At 35.0% G+C, this 16,174-nt stretch overlaps 1 protein-coding gene across 1 annotated transcript; it reads right to left on the bottom strand.

Moving 5' to 3' along the window:
* Nucleotides 1-5,057: 5,057 nt before the first annotated feature.
* Nucleotides 5,058-8,347, bottom strand: LOC121938448 (ladderlectin-like). Its single transcript, XM_042481691.2, has 7 exons — nucleotides 8,193-8,347; nucleotides 8,029-8,103; nucleotides 7,491-7,526; nucleotides 6,963-7,072; nucleotides 6,746-6,880; nucleotides 6,109-6,220; nucleotides 5,058-5,410 (listed from the first exon to the last, which is right to left on the bottom strand). The coding sequence occupies exons 2-7, from the start codon at nucleotides 8,087-8,089 to the stop codon at nucleotides 5,346-5,348; spliced, it is 519 nt and encodes a 172-aa protein (XP_042337625.2). The 5' UTR covers nucleotides 8,090-8,103; nucleotides 8,193-8,347; the 3' UTR covers nucleotides 5,058-5,345.
* Between the last annotated feature and the right edge of the window lie 7,827 nt (nucleotides 8,348-16,174).

The following is a 16,174-nucleotide window of genomic DNA, read 5'->3' on the forward strand; positions in this document are numbered from 1 at the left end:
GTGAGAGGAAAAATTCAGTTTAGTGTCATCCCCCAGTGAGCGAGGCCAAAACTGTCACGAGGTGGCTTTCCATTAACTTTCAAATTGTGCAAATTTTGAAAAAACAATTTTTCTCAAAAAAGTTTTTATGCATGCATGAGGTGATATTTCAGGTGATTTTAAAAAGCCACATTTTACAAAACTGCAATGGAAACACTTTTTAGTCTTTTCTAGGTCACATGATGCTGTGAGGTCACATGATGCTGTGAGGTCACATGACGCTGTGAGGTCACAGGAACTGGCTCCCTCATGGTGCAGCAGGAGCTACAAGAGCTGTTATTGCATCACATAACTCTGAGAAAGTTTTGAATCCACAATTCCTCTGTGAAATCGTGGACTACATCTCCCAGAATTCCCTCATACGAGGCCGCTCCCACGTATAAGGGGCTCGTCTTTCCATCACGGCTCCATAACACGCCTACGTGGCCTTGGATTGAAAATAATGACGGCTGGTTTGGTGGCTGCAATAGAAATAAAGCTGCTTATGTTTTGAACATCCATCGCCATGGTTACTGAATGTTATCACCAGAGGAGAAGCTGCAGAACATCACTCAGTGGAAAAACAGTCATCTTGCAATCGTGTGTTATCGATATTTTCATTAAATATTGTTTTGCACGAATGTGTAATGAAAAGCCGCCGTCTGACTCTGTGTGAGACGATGAAGTCCGCACCGCGTTCAGATCAGCTGAGCGGCATCGCCTCTGGTCCTGTAACTGTGTAAATGTTTGACGAACATTTGAATGTCTCACTTTATATGGATGTAAGCAGACATTCAGAGCTAGCAGGGAAGTTTTTATCACCCAGAATCCTAAAGATTGTTTGCTTTTCCAATAATTCATAAAGGTAAAGGCTGGGAAAGCCAAATATTGAACATACTGAAATGAACTTTTAAATGATCCTTTTATTGATATCATCTCTTGTTTTTACTTGAGCTGCTGCATGGAGTTATAACCACCGAGGACTTTCAGTCAGGCTTAGTACAGAGACAGCACTAGCAAAAATTAATAACGTTTCCCAATATGTTCACATCAACGATCAATCCTCCGCACATACTAAGGTCTGCTTCGGAGTGCCACAGGGTTCGGTGCTTGGACCAGTCCTTTTTACTTTATATATGCTTCCTCTAGGCAACATAATTAGAAAACACTCATTTAACAAAATTCACTACATTTCCATTGTTATGCTGACGATACGCAATCATATCGTCATATCATATCTATCTATAAAACCAGTTGAAACTGATCAGCTATCTAGACTTCAAACATGTCTCAATGCCGCCATCGGAAAATCATGCATCTCCGTTTACTGCATTACCCTTACTGCTAAGCTTAGCCTTCAATCTGTGACAGCCGTTTGCAAGCTTAGCTCAGCCTCAGTAGTTTAGCTTAGCCTAACATCTGTGATAGCCATGTGGTACTCTCACTACCTGGGGCTCGCGATCACAGAGCCTGGGTCTGTTGAACTGCACTACGCTAATCCCGTTGCCTCTCGGGAGCGTTCCTGCTCCCTTGTTTCCTAGTTTCCCTGGATCCTGGCCGTAACCTTGACTGTGCCTGACCGTGGTGATAGCTGTGCTGATGCTGTGATCCTGCCTTTGGTTGTGCTTGTGCTGTGGCTGTACTGATACTGTGCCCCCTGCTCACCCTGATCGTGGTCTGGTCCTGGTTGCGCTGATGTTGTGATCTTGCCTTTGGACAACTCCCTTTCACATATGCATGAGACTGTTATCATCTCTATCAACATCATCATAGAGAGCAATTAATAATTTCACAACTATCGTTATTGTAATATGACATGCATCTGCTTCTATTATTGCTGTGCCACCCCTCTCTCTCTTTCTCTTTCCTTTTTTGCCATGATTGTATTTCATTTGTTATTTACGACATCTATTGCTCGTCTGTCCGTCCTGGAAGAGGGATCCCTCACTATCCTCTACCGCTCTTCCTGAGGTTTCTTCCTTTTTTTGGGGAGTTTTTCCTCGGGTGATGTGAGGGTCTGAGGGCAGAGGGATGTCGTACACTGTAAAGCCCTCTGAGGCAAACCATGTTTTGTGATAATGGGCTCTATAAATAAAAATGACTTGACTTGACTAATAGATACTAAAATGTGAATCCACTAAAAGTAAATGAGAGCTACTAGGAACAAAATAACCAAATATATCATCTTTACCGACAATTGTTGACATAGTTTCCATGCTTTACGCCATTTCTAGAGTCCTGAAACACCACGCAAATGTCCCAGTTTCCGCTCCTATTTACCTCTTTGGAGGGTCCTTCATGTGCACATTACTTGTAAAAAACTGCCCTTATCTTCACACACTGTGTGCTACAGAGCTGGATATGGAGCATACAGATTTTGTTTAAAAAAAAACAAAAAACCAAAAACTTTAAAATAAGCATGTTTGACTTAAAGCTTTCACAAGTGGCTTGTCTATTTATAAATAAATTAAGATTTTAAGACATTCATATACACCTTAACAACAGCAGTTTACACCATTCAAAAAATTCTCCATTCATGCAAAACAATAATAAATAAATTAGAATTAGAATAATAATTTGATAAAATAAAAATTTGATAAAGTAGAATTTGATAAAATAAAATAAAACAAAATAAATAACTAGTCAAAAACCTGGGTTTAAAAGTAAGGTGCATTATGACTACAAATATGGTAAAACAATATTTTTAAAAAATCCAGAATAAAACAAATGTAATACAAACAATTGACATGTGCTTCACTTTAATCACTTTAATTTCACTTTAATTTCAGAAAGTGAAACAGATTTTGAGTGCATAATCTCATAAATGCAAAACACAGATTACAGATTATTTTCGTTTTTTTTCTTCCTGTATTTGCTGCAGAAGGACAGTCGTTTTTAATGGCAGTTTGATTCATCATAGCAAGAAAAAAGCCATGAACGTGAGCCAGCATGCACAAAAAGTTACAAGAATTATGCTTAATGCTATAACAGTTGATTATTAATGCAGATTGATAACATCTTAATATCATCATAGACTTTTTGGATTTTTTTAATGAACTGTGTATGTTACTTCTCTTCGGGAACCTTCTTGGCGCACACAACGTACCTCTTCTCTGTGCGGGATACGTCATTCCAGTATCCCCAGTCTGAAAACACACAATGGAAAACACATTCAGCGGCATCGGGAGTTACAGCAGAGAAACATCCTTTCACCCGTTAATTAACCCTTTGAAACCTGCAAAGACTGGCTTGATTTCTTCCCAAACACATGGTAGTAAGGCAATAAGCAAATAAGGAAGAATTGACCGTCAAAGTAGCAAGAAATTTATAAAAAGTATAAGAAAATTATCTGAAAATAAAAAAAATTACTTGTTAAAAGTGCTTAAAAATACAACAGTTTTGTAAAATAATTAATATATTAATTTGATTGTCATATTACTTTTGAAAAAACTTTTTTTCCCTTCAAACTTCAAAATAATTTTCTATATCTTAAAATTTCTTCACATTTTTTAAATCCTTCACATAAGGGATCACCTGAACGAACTGTGGGAACACGAGTGCTTTAAAACAGCCAGTATAACCACACGGTGGGCATGTTTTGCAATCAAATTGTTTCAGTAAAGACTTGGCAAGATGCAATTTGATTTTTTACTGTTTTTATATGATGCATTTTAGTATTTTGATTATACTGCAATTCTATTCAGTTCTATTTTTTATCATATGGAATTAGTGATTTTCCACCATATATTTTTAATAGATTTTTCACTAGTATCATTATTATTTGTATTTTTTTATGTTTATTTTGTTTGCTTATTTTATTGAATTAATGTTTGTTTGTTTGTTTTTTTTTTTTTTTTTTTTTTTACATAAATTCAATACAGATTTGCTTTTTTTACTAGATTTTTTTCATTTTCATTTATTTTTTTTGTACTGTATTTATTTTTAATATATATTGTATATGTTATTTTTATTTCCAGATTTCTATTATATTATATTGACTTTTTGACACTTTTTTACAACACATTATGCTAGGAAAGTCTGTGAGACAGACTCTGTGAGACAGACGCTGTGAGACGGACTCTGTGAGACAGACTGTGCAGAGCTCGGTTCAGTTCAGTGACTTCGCCTCTGGTCTAGAAACTGCTTCAATATGAATTCTTCACTTTATATGTGACATTTGGAGCTCGGAGGGAGTTTACATTTATGAGAATCAACACAGACTGTTTGCTTCGACAACAGTGAATATGTAAGTCGGAGGGCGGGGATGCCAAATGTTATTCAGCGCAGTCATTTCATATGTTTTTGTGACAATATTTAGTGGTCATTTTAGGTCATTTTATGTCTTGTTTTGTGTTTCTTTGGGGTCCTTTTATGTTTTTTTTTATAGCAATTATGTCTCTCTTTTTTTGAAGATAATTTTCTGTCTTATTGTTGCAACTTTATGCCTGTTTGCAGTCATTTTATGTTATTTTATAGAAATTTTGTTTTCAGCAGTCATTTTTAATCAGTTGGATGTCATTTTGTGTCTCTTTGAGGCCATTTTGTGTGTCTGAAGTAATTTTATGTCTATTTGTAACAATTTCAGGTCTCAGTAGCAATTTGTGTCCCTTTAAGGTAATTTTACTTCTGTATGCATTCATTTTATGCTTTTTGTGTCTTTGCAATCTTTTTTTGTTAATTTCAGGTTATCTTGATAGCAATTAAGTGTCTCTTTGCTGTCATCTTTGGTTTCTACGGTCACATCTGTCTGTTTTTTTGCAATTTTGGTTCTCTTTACAGTAATTTAGTGTAAATGTTTGTTTCAATTTTTGGTCACTGTATGCCATTTAGTATTCATTTTGTGTCTCTGTGAGCTAATTTAATGTCTTTTTGTAGCAATTTTGAGTCTATTTGCAGTTTTTTTTGTCTCTTCAAGGTCATTTTATGTTGTTTTGAACACTTTTGTATCTTTGTAGTTATTTTGTGTCGCTTTGCAGTTCCTTTGCATCTCTTTGTGGTCTTTTTAAGTCTCTTTTTGGTCAGACCATAACACAGACCAGTTTGTTTCAATACTTTGCCTTTAATTCTTAATAAGATCAGAAAAAAGAGTTCAATCTGCAAGTAAAAGCATTCTTTTCATAACACATTCGGTCTCTTGTTGAAAGGCTCAGCGCCTCAGAGACAATCCAGCTCCTGTGTGTCACTTGTCGCTTCATTCCTTAAGTTGCGTTACAGCGATAGAAAAGAAAGATTCAGCTCACATGTGAGGCTGATGTTGGAAAGACAGATGTATTTAAAAGCATGCACACAATGTGTGCGTCATCCTCCGTGTCAGCCCCGAATCTTCCCTAATCCCTGGAGCAGACAGACGGTAAATGGACAGCGCAGTTCAGGTCATCCCAGCACTTCCCATCTGCAAGTACACAAAAAAAGGTGAGTCATCGAAGGCTGCACAAACAAAAACGTTAGCAATGCTTAACTGATACACTTAGGTGACAACATTATGGTCAAAAATAACAAACACAAACAAGTGCAAAAAAAAAAGTCTAAATGTAAATGATGTTGCTGATCTTGCCGTCAGCAGCACAGAAAGTCCATAAAATCAGCACTATTTCAAGATCAGCACTGAAGATTTGAGGTGAAAATGTCTTCAATATTTTATCCTGTAAGACATTTGTGTGAGATTTAATCATTATTAGCATATGAATTCTGAGCTATGGCTAAAAACATGTTTTTGTGATGTCACAGTGAAACTTTGACCACCAAATCCTCATCAGTTAATCTTTTACTCAAAGTGGATATTTGTGTTAAATTTCAGGAAATTCACTCAAGATGTTCTTGAGATATTGTGTTCATGAGCTTTGATGCCCAAATTTTAATCAGTTCATTGTTGCGCTCAGATAAATGTAGGTACCAAATTTGAAGAGGTTCCCTCAAGTTGTTTTTGAGATATCACATGCACAAGAATCAGAACGGATCATCACAGTGACCTTGACCGCTGAGACAGCAGCAGTCCTAATATATGTCTGAGTTCAATCACCTTTTTTCTTTCAGATTGTATCATTATTATTCATTTTTATCACTCCTACAATAAGCACTCTGTTGTTTTACCTCCATGATTTATCTGCAAACAGTGCTGATAGCCGCCAAGGTTGTTCGGCTCTCCTTGACACCAGTACTGGTAGTTGAATGGTTTACCGTCAGTCCAGAACCAATACTTGAGCTGGAAGAAAAAGTAAAACAGACCATTACATAAAATAAAAGAGAAACATAGGGAAAAAAGGTTGAAAAAGGTTTAAAAAATATAGAAATTACAAATGGCAAACTAAATTACAAGGTAGCAGTATTTCGTACCTCTTAAGGGGAGATAGTTGTTTCCTCCTTTTTGATGAACAAGCTCTATTTTTATGGTTTTTTATGCACCCAGTTTACCCTGAAAAACTTGTTTTTAAACTTTATTTATGTTAAGAGATGTTAAAATATTAGCAGTTATAAATTAGTGCTGAGTAGAAACAGAATACTTTTCAACTGCTAAAACATTTTTTTTTTTGTAGTTTTTGCGGATTTATTTTTCTTTAAAACGTTTCAGCCTTTACATAATGTAGTACAGTATAGTATGTAACATATGAAACAGAATATAATGCAGTATTACAGGATATGAGTCTCGTATCATACGAATACATAAAGAGCATGCTTCACATTTTATTAAAGACAATATTTGTAAGTTGTGCAATAATACATAAAATACCTCTTGTGCATCAGTGCCTCCGATCCATGCCTGATGATACGCTTGGGTGACGCTCAGTATCACCTTCTGAATATTACGGTACTCTGAGAGGCTGCTGGCGGACGCCAGGTGTCCTCCCTGGGACAGACAGTTTTGCTACAGAAGAGATACGCAGAATGTAAAAATACGTAATAATGTCGCTGTTTGCATGTAAATAAGCTTGTTGTAGAGACGCCACCTCAGCTCTGGCCCAGGTCATGGATCTTGGGACGTAGCGGTAACAGCGACCGCCAAGCTCAGTCCATTCGCTGGGACAAGATATCGCTCTCTTGACCAGCTCAGTCTCCCCTGAGGACCAAGACAGTTTAGTTAGTGTTAAAGTCTCTATACTGTATTAAATAGATTGATTTTGATGGCATAAAGAAGCTATAAAATATTACAATATAGTATACAATGTGATGACATAAGTTAACATAACATTATAAAAAACATTTCAACATGACATAATAAAAAATAGCAGCATGCATTTTAAAAAAAGTTCATAAGTCAACAACACAATATAAAATAACAGCATGGATGTTAAATAAGGCATAAGTTAATAAAAAACAACATAATATAACATAACACAATGCAATATATATTAAAAGTTATGATAACATTGTATGAGTCACTGTAACATAACACGATATAAATTAACAAGATGCATGTTAAAGTATCATGTAAGTTTAAATATCATCGTTAAAGTGACATTTTTAAAGCCACTCACCTTCTTGGTCATCTATGGGTATTCCATCTGGAGCAGCTGGAAAATGTGACACGACAGTTATCGACTTGGATTATTTCTTTATTGTTATTTAAGGTCTTTGAAACTCAGACTGATATGAGCTTTCTTTTGCTGCTTTCAGATGCCTGTCAAAAAATATTTTAACCTTCAAATCATAAACAAAATGGTTTGATTCCTCTTTGATAATCTGAGGGAAAAGGCAACGAGAAACTTTACAATAAGTGTCCTGCAAATTGCAAGAAATTAGTAAAAGCTGACAAGAAAATTATCAGAAATTTGGAAAAAGAATAGGTAAAAGAGGGAGAGAGACATATTAAAAACTTAAAAAGAATTAAAAAAACAAATATAAATATATTTTTGTCAAGTAATTTTTTTGTAACTTTTAATTAATTTTTTACAAAGTTTTTGCTCTTTTCTTGTTACGTTAGCCTTCCTCTCATGTTTTTGAAAAAAAAAGTCCCAAAGAGTTCATTGATAATTCACACATCTGTACCGTGTGTGCTGCATATAAAAATCTCACCAGCAGCTCGAGTCAGAGCCATCAGGGCGCAGACGAGCGCAGACGCAGTCAGAGGCTTCATGGTGCAGATGAGGACTGTATTAAACACAGAGACATGAACAGATGAACCGGACCGACTCAGTGCAGAGAAATAAAGTCAGAAGATGATAAAGTTTGGTGCAAACCTGCAGCAGAACTTCCTTCTCTTCTCTTCTGAGTATCTTCAGTCGAGCCTGTGAGGAGGTGCTGCTGCTGAGGAGGAACGACTCCTCTTATATACAGCGTCTTACTGACATTTCTGGGGAAAAAAAACAAAAACAAAAACAGGAACTGAGGTGAGACTTGTGAAATATTATCCAACACAACACACACAGCACAAGCTCGGGATGTTTGCACCCTTGGTCCGTTTTGGTTTGATTTCGTTTTTTTGAGCACACGTGAACGGACGACCTCAGACCCCTCTGAAGTCAACCGGGTTGGTTTTGCTCTTTGCTGTTTTATTTTAACTCACATCACATGCTGTTGCAGCTGGACGCTTGAAAAAAACCCCCCAAAAAACACAGATGAAATCATGTCAGCTGATATCGCAATGACCCTATTAGTAAATTTTGGTTCTTAAAACATTTTGAGAATGTTACAATGCAACCACTTAAGGTTTTAGTAACGTTTTTCAGCAGCAAGTTTTCTTAATGTTCCCAGGTTTGGGCAAAATTCTCTATAAACATCAAAAAATGTTTTATTTGTTATGTTTTGTTAATATATCACCTTACATCACATTTTCATCCAAAAAAGCTCCGTGATCTCAGTCCTTTTCAACATTTTCTCATTTTCTGAGTGTTGCTTACAAACATCCTCACTTTGTTCTCTGTAACATTGTGGGAACATTTTATAAAAGAACATTCTCTGATCTGTCACCTCTCAACGTCACAGAAACATCCCCTGAATGTTGCAGGAAAAACGTTGCATCTTTGTCAGCATTTAACCTCACAGGAACATTTTTTTAAATGATAAACATCCTTGAAACGTTCTTTGAACATCAGATCTTTTTTTTTTTTTTTTAAACATTATCGCAACTTGTAGGTAACGTTAGCTAATGTTGTGGGAACGTTCCCTGCCAGCTGGAGAGAAGGACGAGGGGGAGTTTGATCTGCTGAAGATGCTGCAGATATAATAAAGAACACAAACAGCTGCAGTCTGCGATGCACAGAAACATGAAGGTTTCCCTTCAGTTTCAGCTTATATGAAAGCAAGAGGCCTCATAAACACTGCGCTGCAAAAAAATACAGCAAAAGTACTTCAGCCTTCGCGTTGTCTTAACTTTCTGCACGTACCATCTACGGGTCAAAAAGACCCACCTTCACCAAACCCTTAGAATAAAGCAGCTTGATTGAATTTTAAACCCCAAATGTATTTTGCATGAAGAAACAACCTGAATCACAAACTATGTGAATATTGAGGTTTTCACTCTTCACACTGCAGAAAGACTGCATTTAATCAGTGGAATACACTCGCTTTTATTACAACACACCTGTCATAACTGTTTTCTTTTCTGAAATAGAGGTTTATTATCATTATTATTATTATTATTATTATTATTATTATTACTGCCAAATGAACTGCATATGTGTAAACATATTTTTTTTAGCAAGATGCATCACTTCCATAGCCTAAGAAAGAAGAATGGAAAAATGTATGCCATATGCATGCATTTATTGATGCTTTTTTCACTTTTATCCAAAATTCAATCCAATACTATTTGTCACAAAAAACAAATGTCGAGTGAGTTTTTGAATTTTCACGCTCATAACAGTGAGAAGGATCCAAGGTCACAGCAACATTGAACTTTGACCAGTGGCTGTGTTGATGCATGTGTCCTAAATGTAGTCCAGATTGTGTATTTGAGTGTAATCAGTGAATTTGCAGCTCAGCTCCTACAATAAGTCTAAAATACACTGTGGAAACTAAATAGTTACATTCAGACTGTTCAGGTCCAAAAATGCTCCATTGAAACCCATTCAAACTGACATTTTTGATCCCACAGCCATCAGAGCAGAAAAACAGGACTTGTATTATTTCTGGGTGTCATTCTGGGCTTTTGAAATTTGTAATTTTGACCTTATTCCACCTGTTCATTTTTTAAAATCACAATATATTTGGCATATGGAGAAAATACATGCTATTTCCACAAGATGCACTGTCACAATCAGTGACACGGCTGAATCCCAGGCTGTGGTACTGAAAAAGAAAACAAAAATACTTTTCATGTAGTATATTAAAATTAATATATAATATATATTTAAATCTAAGAACATAGTGGCATCATGACAATATCCTGGTATTTAAAATGTTATTTAAAATGGTATTTAAAATAAATACACTGATTTTGGTAAAAACAACTTAACTCAAATAAATTAGAAAATCATACAAATGTATAATATGTTTTTAAGCTTGATTTTTTAAAGGCACATTTTTGTGTGCAGAGCGATATGAGTGTGAGTACTTGACATGGCAAAAAAAAAAAAAAGTATTAAAATCAATATTACTGTGAATCAGTGACATATCCCAGGTTGCCATGAGGGTAAAATCTACATAACATGTAGTATATCTAAAATAACTTTTTTTTTTTTTAAATTTCCATCTAAAAACATAGTGGCATCATGACAAAAAACTGGCATTTAAAGGGTTAAAATTCAGAAAATTAGTGAATATTTGATATAGTGACTTGACTCAGAGAAACCTTTCACATCACAGAGCTGACCGAGTCAAAACGATGTGGTGGAGATAAAATCGAAACTCTGATGAAATAACGGCTCAACTTCTCTGTTGAAGCTGCTTTTACTTCTCCAGAATGCCATGGAGCTGTGAAGAAACAGCGCTGTGGGTCAATGCATCGTCATGAAAATATCTGCAAATCATCTTGAAAACTGTGCAACAGTGTTGTATTCTGAAGAGTTCATTTAACCCTTTAGGGGCCCGCTTTAATATTACATACAATCGTATCGCTCTGCACACACGGTGTTTGGAAAATAAGGGAGGTCACCTCCACTAAGATGAGGTGTACTGGAACAAGGAGCGTTTGTCTCCTGCTTCCTCACACATGTTCAGTTCATATGAGTTCACTTCAGGTCAAATCAAAGGTTAATATAAGGTGATTCATTCGAATATATTAGGTAAAGGACAAGTTTTCGTCTCCAAAGTTTCTAATTTTCTTTAGTTATTTTTTCCAGCAACATAATTTTTAATCAAAAATATCAAATATTCATTAATTTTCAGAATTTTAAACCTTTAGATGCCAGATTTTTGACATGATGTCACAATGTTTTTAAATGAAAAAAAAGAGAGAGAATTAATTCAATTATACTACATGCAAAGTAGATTTTTATTTAAATCACAGCCTGGGATATGTCTATGATTGTTCACTACAGTTTATGATTAACCCTTTGAAACCTGAGCAACTTTCATAGGATTTCTTTCAAAAAATCTACCAAAAAGAATCAGTAAGAAATTAATAAAAAGTAAAACACACACACACACACACACACACACAAACACAAACACACATATAGTTTTAAATTATACTCGATTCATTACTTTATCTTATTTACTATGAGAATATAAGAACTATTGTACCTTTTGGAATAATTTTACTTGAGTGTTTTAATTTTACTCAACTCTACACAAGTATTCAGATCATTTAATTCAGTAAAATTAGCAATACTTTTGTTAAAAATTACTTAGTTGCAAGTAAACGTCATGCAATTAAGATTTTACTAAAGTTAAAGTACATCAACAAAACATACTTGAGCAATCAAAAGAAGTACAATAGTGGCTTTCAGAGGGATATTATATTTTATATATACAAAGTATGAGATAATGATATGTATTAATGACTCGTTAATGTGTTTACAGCATTTTTTATGTTGTGGCCTGGGCGAACGGAGCTAACTTTACTTTATATCATGGATACTTTCATAAATGTCATAAAAAGTAATAGTAGTAATAATAAGTTGCTGACATGCTTTCTCGTTTAAACATTATCTGTAGTTGCTATAACTAGCAAAACAGATGTCATATAATATAAAGTACAATATTCACCTCTGAACTCTAGCTGAATCAAAGTACTAAGGAGCATAAATACAAAAATCATAGTACTTCAATGAATATACATTACTCCACAAATATTGTTCTTTTCATTTCATACATTTGTGTTTCTGAGAACTGGTGTGACCTGTTACTTCGGGCGACCCAGATTATAAAGAAATACCCTCAGCTTTTTTTTGTTGTTAATACCAGCATTAGCCTCCTGTCATAGAGACATTTTCAGGATATTTTCGTCAAGCTCACTGGTGTGGGTGTGTAACGATCACTGGACTTATTTTCTTCTAGGATTACTGTGCCAGTCACTTAAATTCAAAAGCCGCTACTGCCATCTACTGGTGAAAGTAAATACCACCACTAACACGCACACACAAAATCAAAAGAGATTGTGTCAGATTATTTCTTTATTTATTTATTTTGCAAGATTCACCTCACAATGCTTTGTCATATAGACATATTTAGGATGTTTGTGTTTAATACTGTATATTATAATTCTCACTGTAAAACATCAGCTACAATGAATTCCTCACACATAGATAAAATGTCATTAAATGGTCCTCTGCTGCCACCTGCGGGTAAGTTACGTAATAGCAGGCATGCCAGTCAACAAAGCTTTTATCGCCTGAACAGCAACACTGCAACATTACATCACGTTTGAACAAATTTAATGATATAATAATAATAGTAAAATAAGTTTATATAGTCCAGCAGTATGTGACTGTTATTGATATTCGTTACAAAAAGGTCCTGATGACGTCACGGCCGAAGCTTCGTCCAGGTGTTGACTCAAACATTTATTTGGAGGATAAATGTTTGATTTTGAGTGTGGAGGTGTTGTGACCCCTGGGGTCATCATGTTTTTGTCGTGTTTTATTTTGCTGCTTGTGCTTTTTGCTCCTCCTGTCTTTGTGTGTGCATGTGTGGATGTGTGTTTGTTTGTGTACATGTGTGGATATGTCCTTGTGTGTGTGTGCATGTGTGGACTGTCTTTGTGTGTGTGCATGTGTGGATTTGTCTGGGTGTGTGTGCATATGAGGAGGTGTTTTTGTGTGTGTTTGCATTTGTGGACGTGTGTCTGTGTGTGTGTGTGTGTGTGTGTGTGCATGTGTGGACGTGTCTGTGTTTACATGTGAGGACGTGTCTGTGTGTGCATGTGAGGACGTGTGTTTGTGTGTGTGTGCATGTGTGGACGTGTGTTTGTGTGTGCATGTGTGGACGTGTTTGTGTGTGTGTGCATGTGTGGACGTGTGTTTGTTTGTGTGCATGTGTAGACGTGTCTTTGTGTGTGTATATGTGTGGACGTCGCTTTGTGTGTGTGTGAGTGCATGTGTAGACGTGTGTCTGTGTGTGTGTGCATGTGTGGACGTGTCTGTGTGTGTGTGCATGTGTGGACATGTGCTTGTGTGTGTGTGCATGTGTAGACGTGTCTGTGTGTGTGTGTGTGTGTGCATGTGTGGACGTGTGTCTGTGTGTATTTGCATGTGTGGATGTGTTTGTGTGTGTGTGCATGTGTGAACGTGTTTGTGTTTGTGTGCATGTGTGGACGTGTCTGTGTGTGTGTGCATGTGTGGACGTGTGTCTGTGTGTGTGTGCATGTGTGGACGTGTGTCTGTGTGTGTTTGCATGTGTGGACGTGTCTTTGTGTGTGTACATGTGTGGACGTGTGTTTGAGTGAGTGCATGTGTGGACGTGCATTTAAAGGGTTAAAATTCAGAAAATTAATGAATATTTGATATTTTTGATTAAAACTGATGGTTAAAAAAAAGTTAAAAACTCAATGAAATTAGAAAATAAATTTGATATATAACATTTTTGAAAAGTGCGATATGAGTGTGTGTGATATTAAAGCGGGCCCTAAGGATGAACTCTTCAGAATAAAACACTGTTGCACAGTTTGATGATGATTTGCAGATATTTTCATGACTATGATTTTACACACAGCGCTGTTTCTCACAGCTCCATGGCATTCTGGAGAAGTAACAGCCTCGAAAAGCAACTTCATCTGAGAAGTTGAGGTATTATTTCATCAGACATAAAGTTTTATCTCCACCACATTGTTTGGATTTTGTCATCTATGTGATGAAAAAACCAAGTCATTATTATTACAAAAAAAAGAAAAAATGTACATATCTGACATTCATATGTCTCACGGTAGTAGTATTAGTATTACTATTGAAGTTTTGGTTTCATGTATTATTCTATTATTTTTTAATATTTGCTGTGTGCTATTTTATGTTCTGTAGTATATTACAAATTATTACTTTTTTGGTGTTACAATTATGAAAAGCAATGAATATGTTATTTTTATGATTAGGACTGATGTTAGTAGAAAAAACTCAATGAAAGTAGAAAGTCATAGTAATGCATAATATTTTTTAAAGCTTGATTTTGAAAAGTGCATTTTGTGCACAGAGCGATACGAACGTGTATGATATTAAAAGAGGGTCTAAGGGTTAACCCAAGGAAATTAAAAAGTCGTAAGAATGGCAAAATTTAAACAGTCCTTTGATGATGTAATTATTATTTTTATTATTTAAAAATAAAAAAAATCTAAGTGATGGTATGTCTATTTTGGTTAATTTAGAATCTTTATTGTTATTATAATTGTTAATGTTATTGTAATTGTTAATTTCATTTCTTTGTTGCAATGTGTGACTCTGTGAGGGGTTGTATATTTGTACATTTTTTTTAAAAACATATATTTGAAAATATAAAAAAAATATTGGTAAAAACAAATCAAAACAAAACAAAAAAGAAGACAAAATATACCTCGAAGTCCTCTGCACACTGTTTCGAGGAAACATGTCGTTTCCAGATTGAACGTGACCTGGTGCAGGTATTCTGATGTGATCAGACCTGAAAACAAGCAATATGCAATTTCAGACTAAAAGCATGCAAATAAAACCAAGCACATAAATGGAAAAACACCTACAACACAATATATAAAAACATAGAACAAAAAATAGAACACAGCAAATTTAAAAAATAATAAATTAAACAAATATAACCAACTTTGATAAATATGGATGTGAGATATGTACCTGCTTTGCTTTTTTTTTTTTTTTTTTAAAATAATAATGATTTGACTCTCAGAGAAACCTTTCACATCACAGAGCTGACCGAGTCAAAACGATGTGGTGGAGATAAAATCGAAACTCTGATGAAATAACGGCTCAACTTCTCTGTTGAAGCTGCTTTTACTTCTCCAGAATGCCATGGAGCTGTGAAGAAACAGCGCTGTGGGTCAATGCATCGTCATGAAAATATCTGCAAATCATCTTGAAAACTGTGCAACAGTGTTGTATTCTGAAGAGTTCATTTAACCCTTTAGGGCCCGCTTTAATATTACATACAATCGTACCGCTCTGCACACATGGTGTTTGGAAAATAAGAGAGGTCACCTCCATTTTTTCAAGCAACATAAGATTTAATGCTTAATTAATATTATTTTCTACTTTCACTGAGTTTATTTTTAACAACATCTGTCTCAATCAAAAATATCAAATATTCTGTCATTTTCATAATTTTAAACCTTTAAATGCCAGGTTTTTGTCATGATGCCACTATATATTTAGATGATAGATCATTTAATTTGGTAAAATTAGCAATACTTTTGTTAAAAATTACTTAGTTGCAAGTAAACGTCATGCAATTAAGATTTTACTAAAGTTAAAGTATATCAACAAAACATACTTGAGCAATCAAAAGAAGTACAATAGTGGCTTTCAGAGGGATATTATATTTTATATATACAAAGTATGAGATAATGATATGTATTAATGACTCGTTAATGTGTTTACAGCATTTTTTATGTTGTGGCCTGGGCGAACGGAGCTAACTTTACTTTATATCATGGATACTTTCATAAATGTCATAAAATGTGATAGTAGTAATAATAAGTTGCTGACATGCTTTCTCATTTAAACATTATCTGTAGTTGCTATAACTAGCAAAACAGATGTCATATAATATAAAGTACAATATTCATCTCTGAAATCTAGCTGAATCAAAGTACTAAGGAGCATAAGTACAAAAGCCATAGTACTTCAGTGAATATACATTACTCCAC

The sequence above is a fragment of the Plectropomus leopardus genome, chromosome 23 (genome assembly GCF_026936395.1).
Source record: "Plectropomus leopardus strain MGB_pleo_1.0 chromosome 23, ASM2693639v1, whole genome shotgun sequence".
Classification (NCBI taxonomy): Eukaryota; Metazoa; Chordata; class Actinopteri; order Perciformes; family Serranidae; genus Plectropomus; species Plectropomus leopardus.

Bases quoted from the DNA above. Each gene is read 5' to 3' on its own strand.
- LOC121938448 (XM_042481691.2), bottom strand. From the start codon at position 8,089: ATGAAGCCTCTGACTGCGTCTGCGCTCGTCTGCGCCCTGATGGCTCTG. The intron at 7,527-8,028 runs GTGAGATTTTTA...CACATTTTCCAG, and splicing joins GGCTCTGACTCGAGCTGCTG to CTGCTCCAGATGGAATACCC. The intron at 5,411-6,108 runs GTAAAACAACAG...GTGTACTTGCAG, and splicing joins TTTGCAGATAAATCATGGAG to ATGGGAAGTGCTGGGATGAC.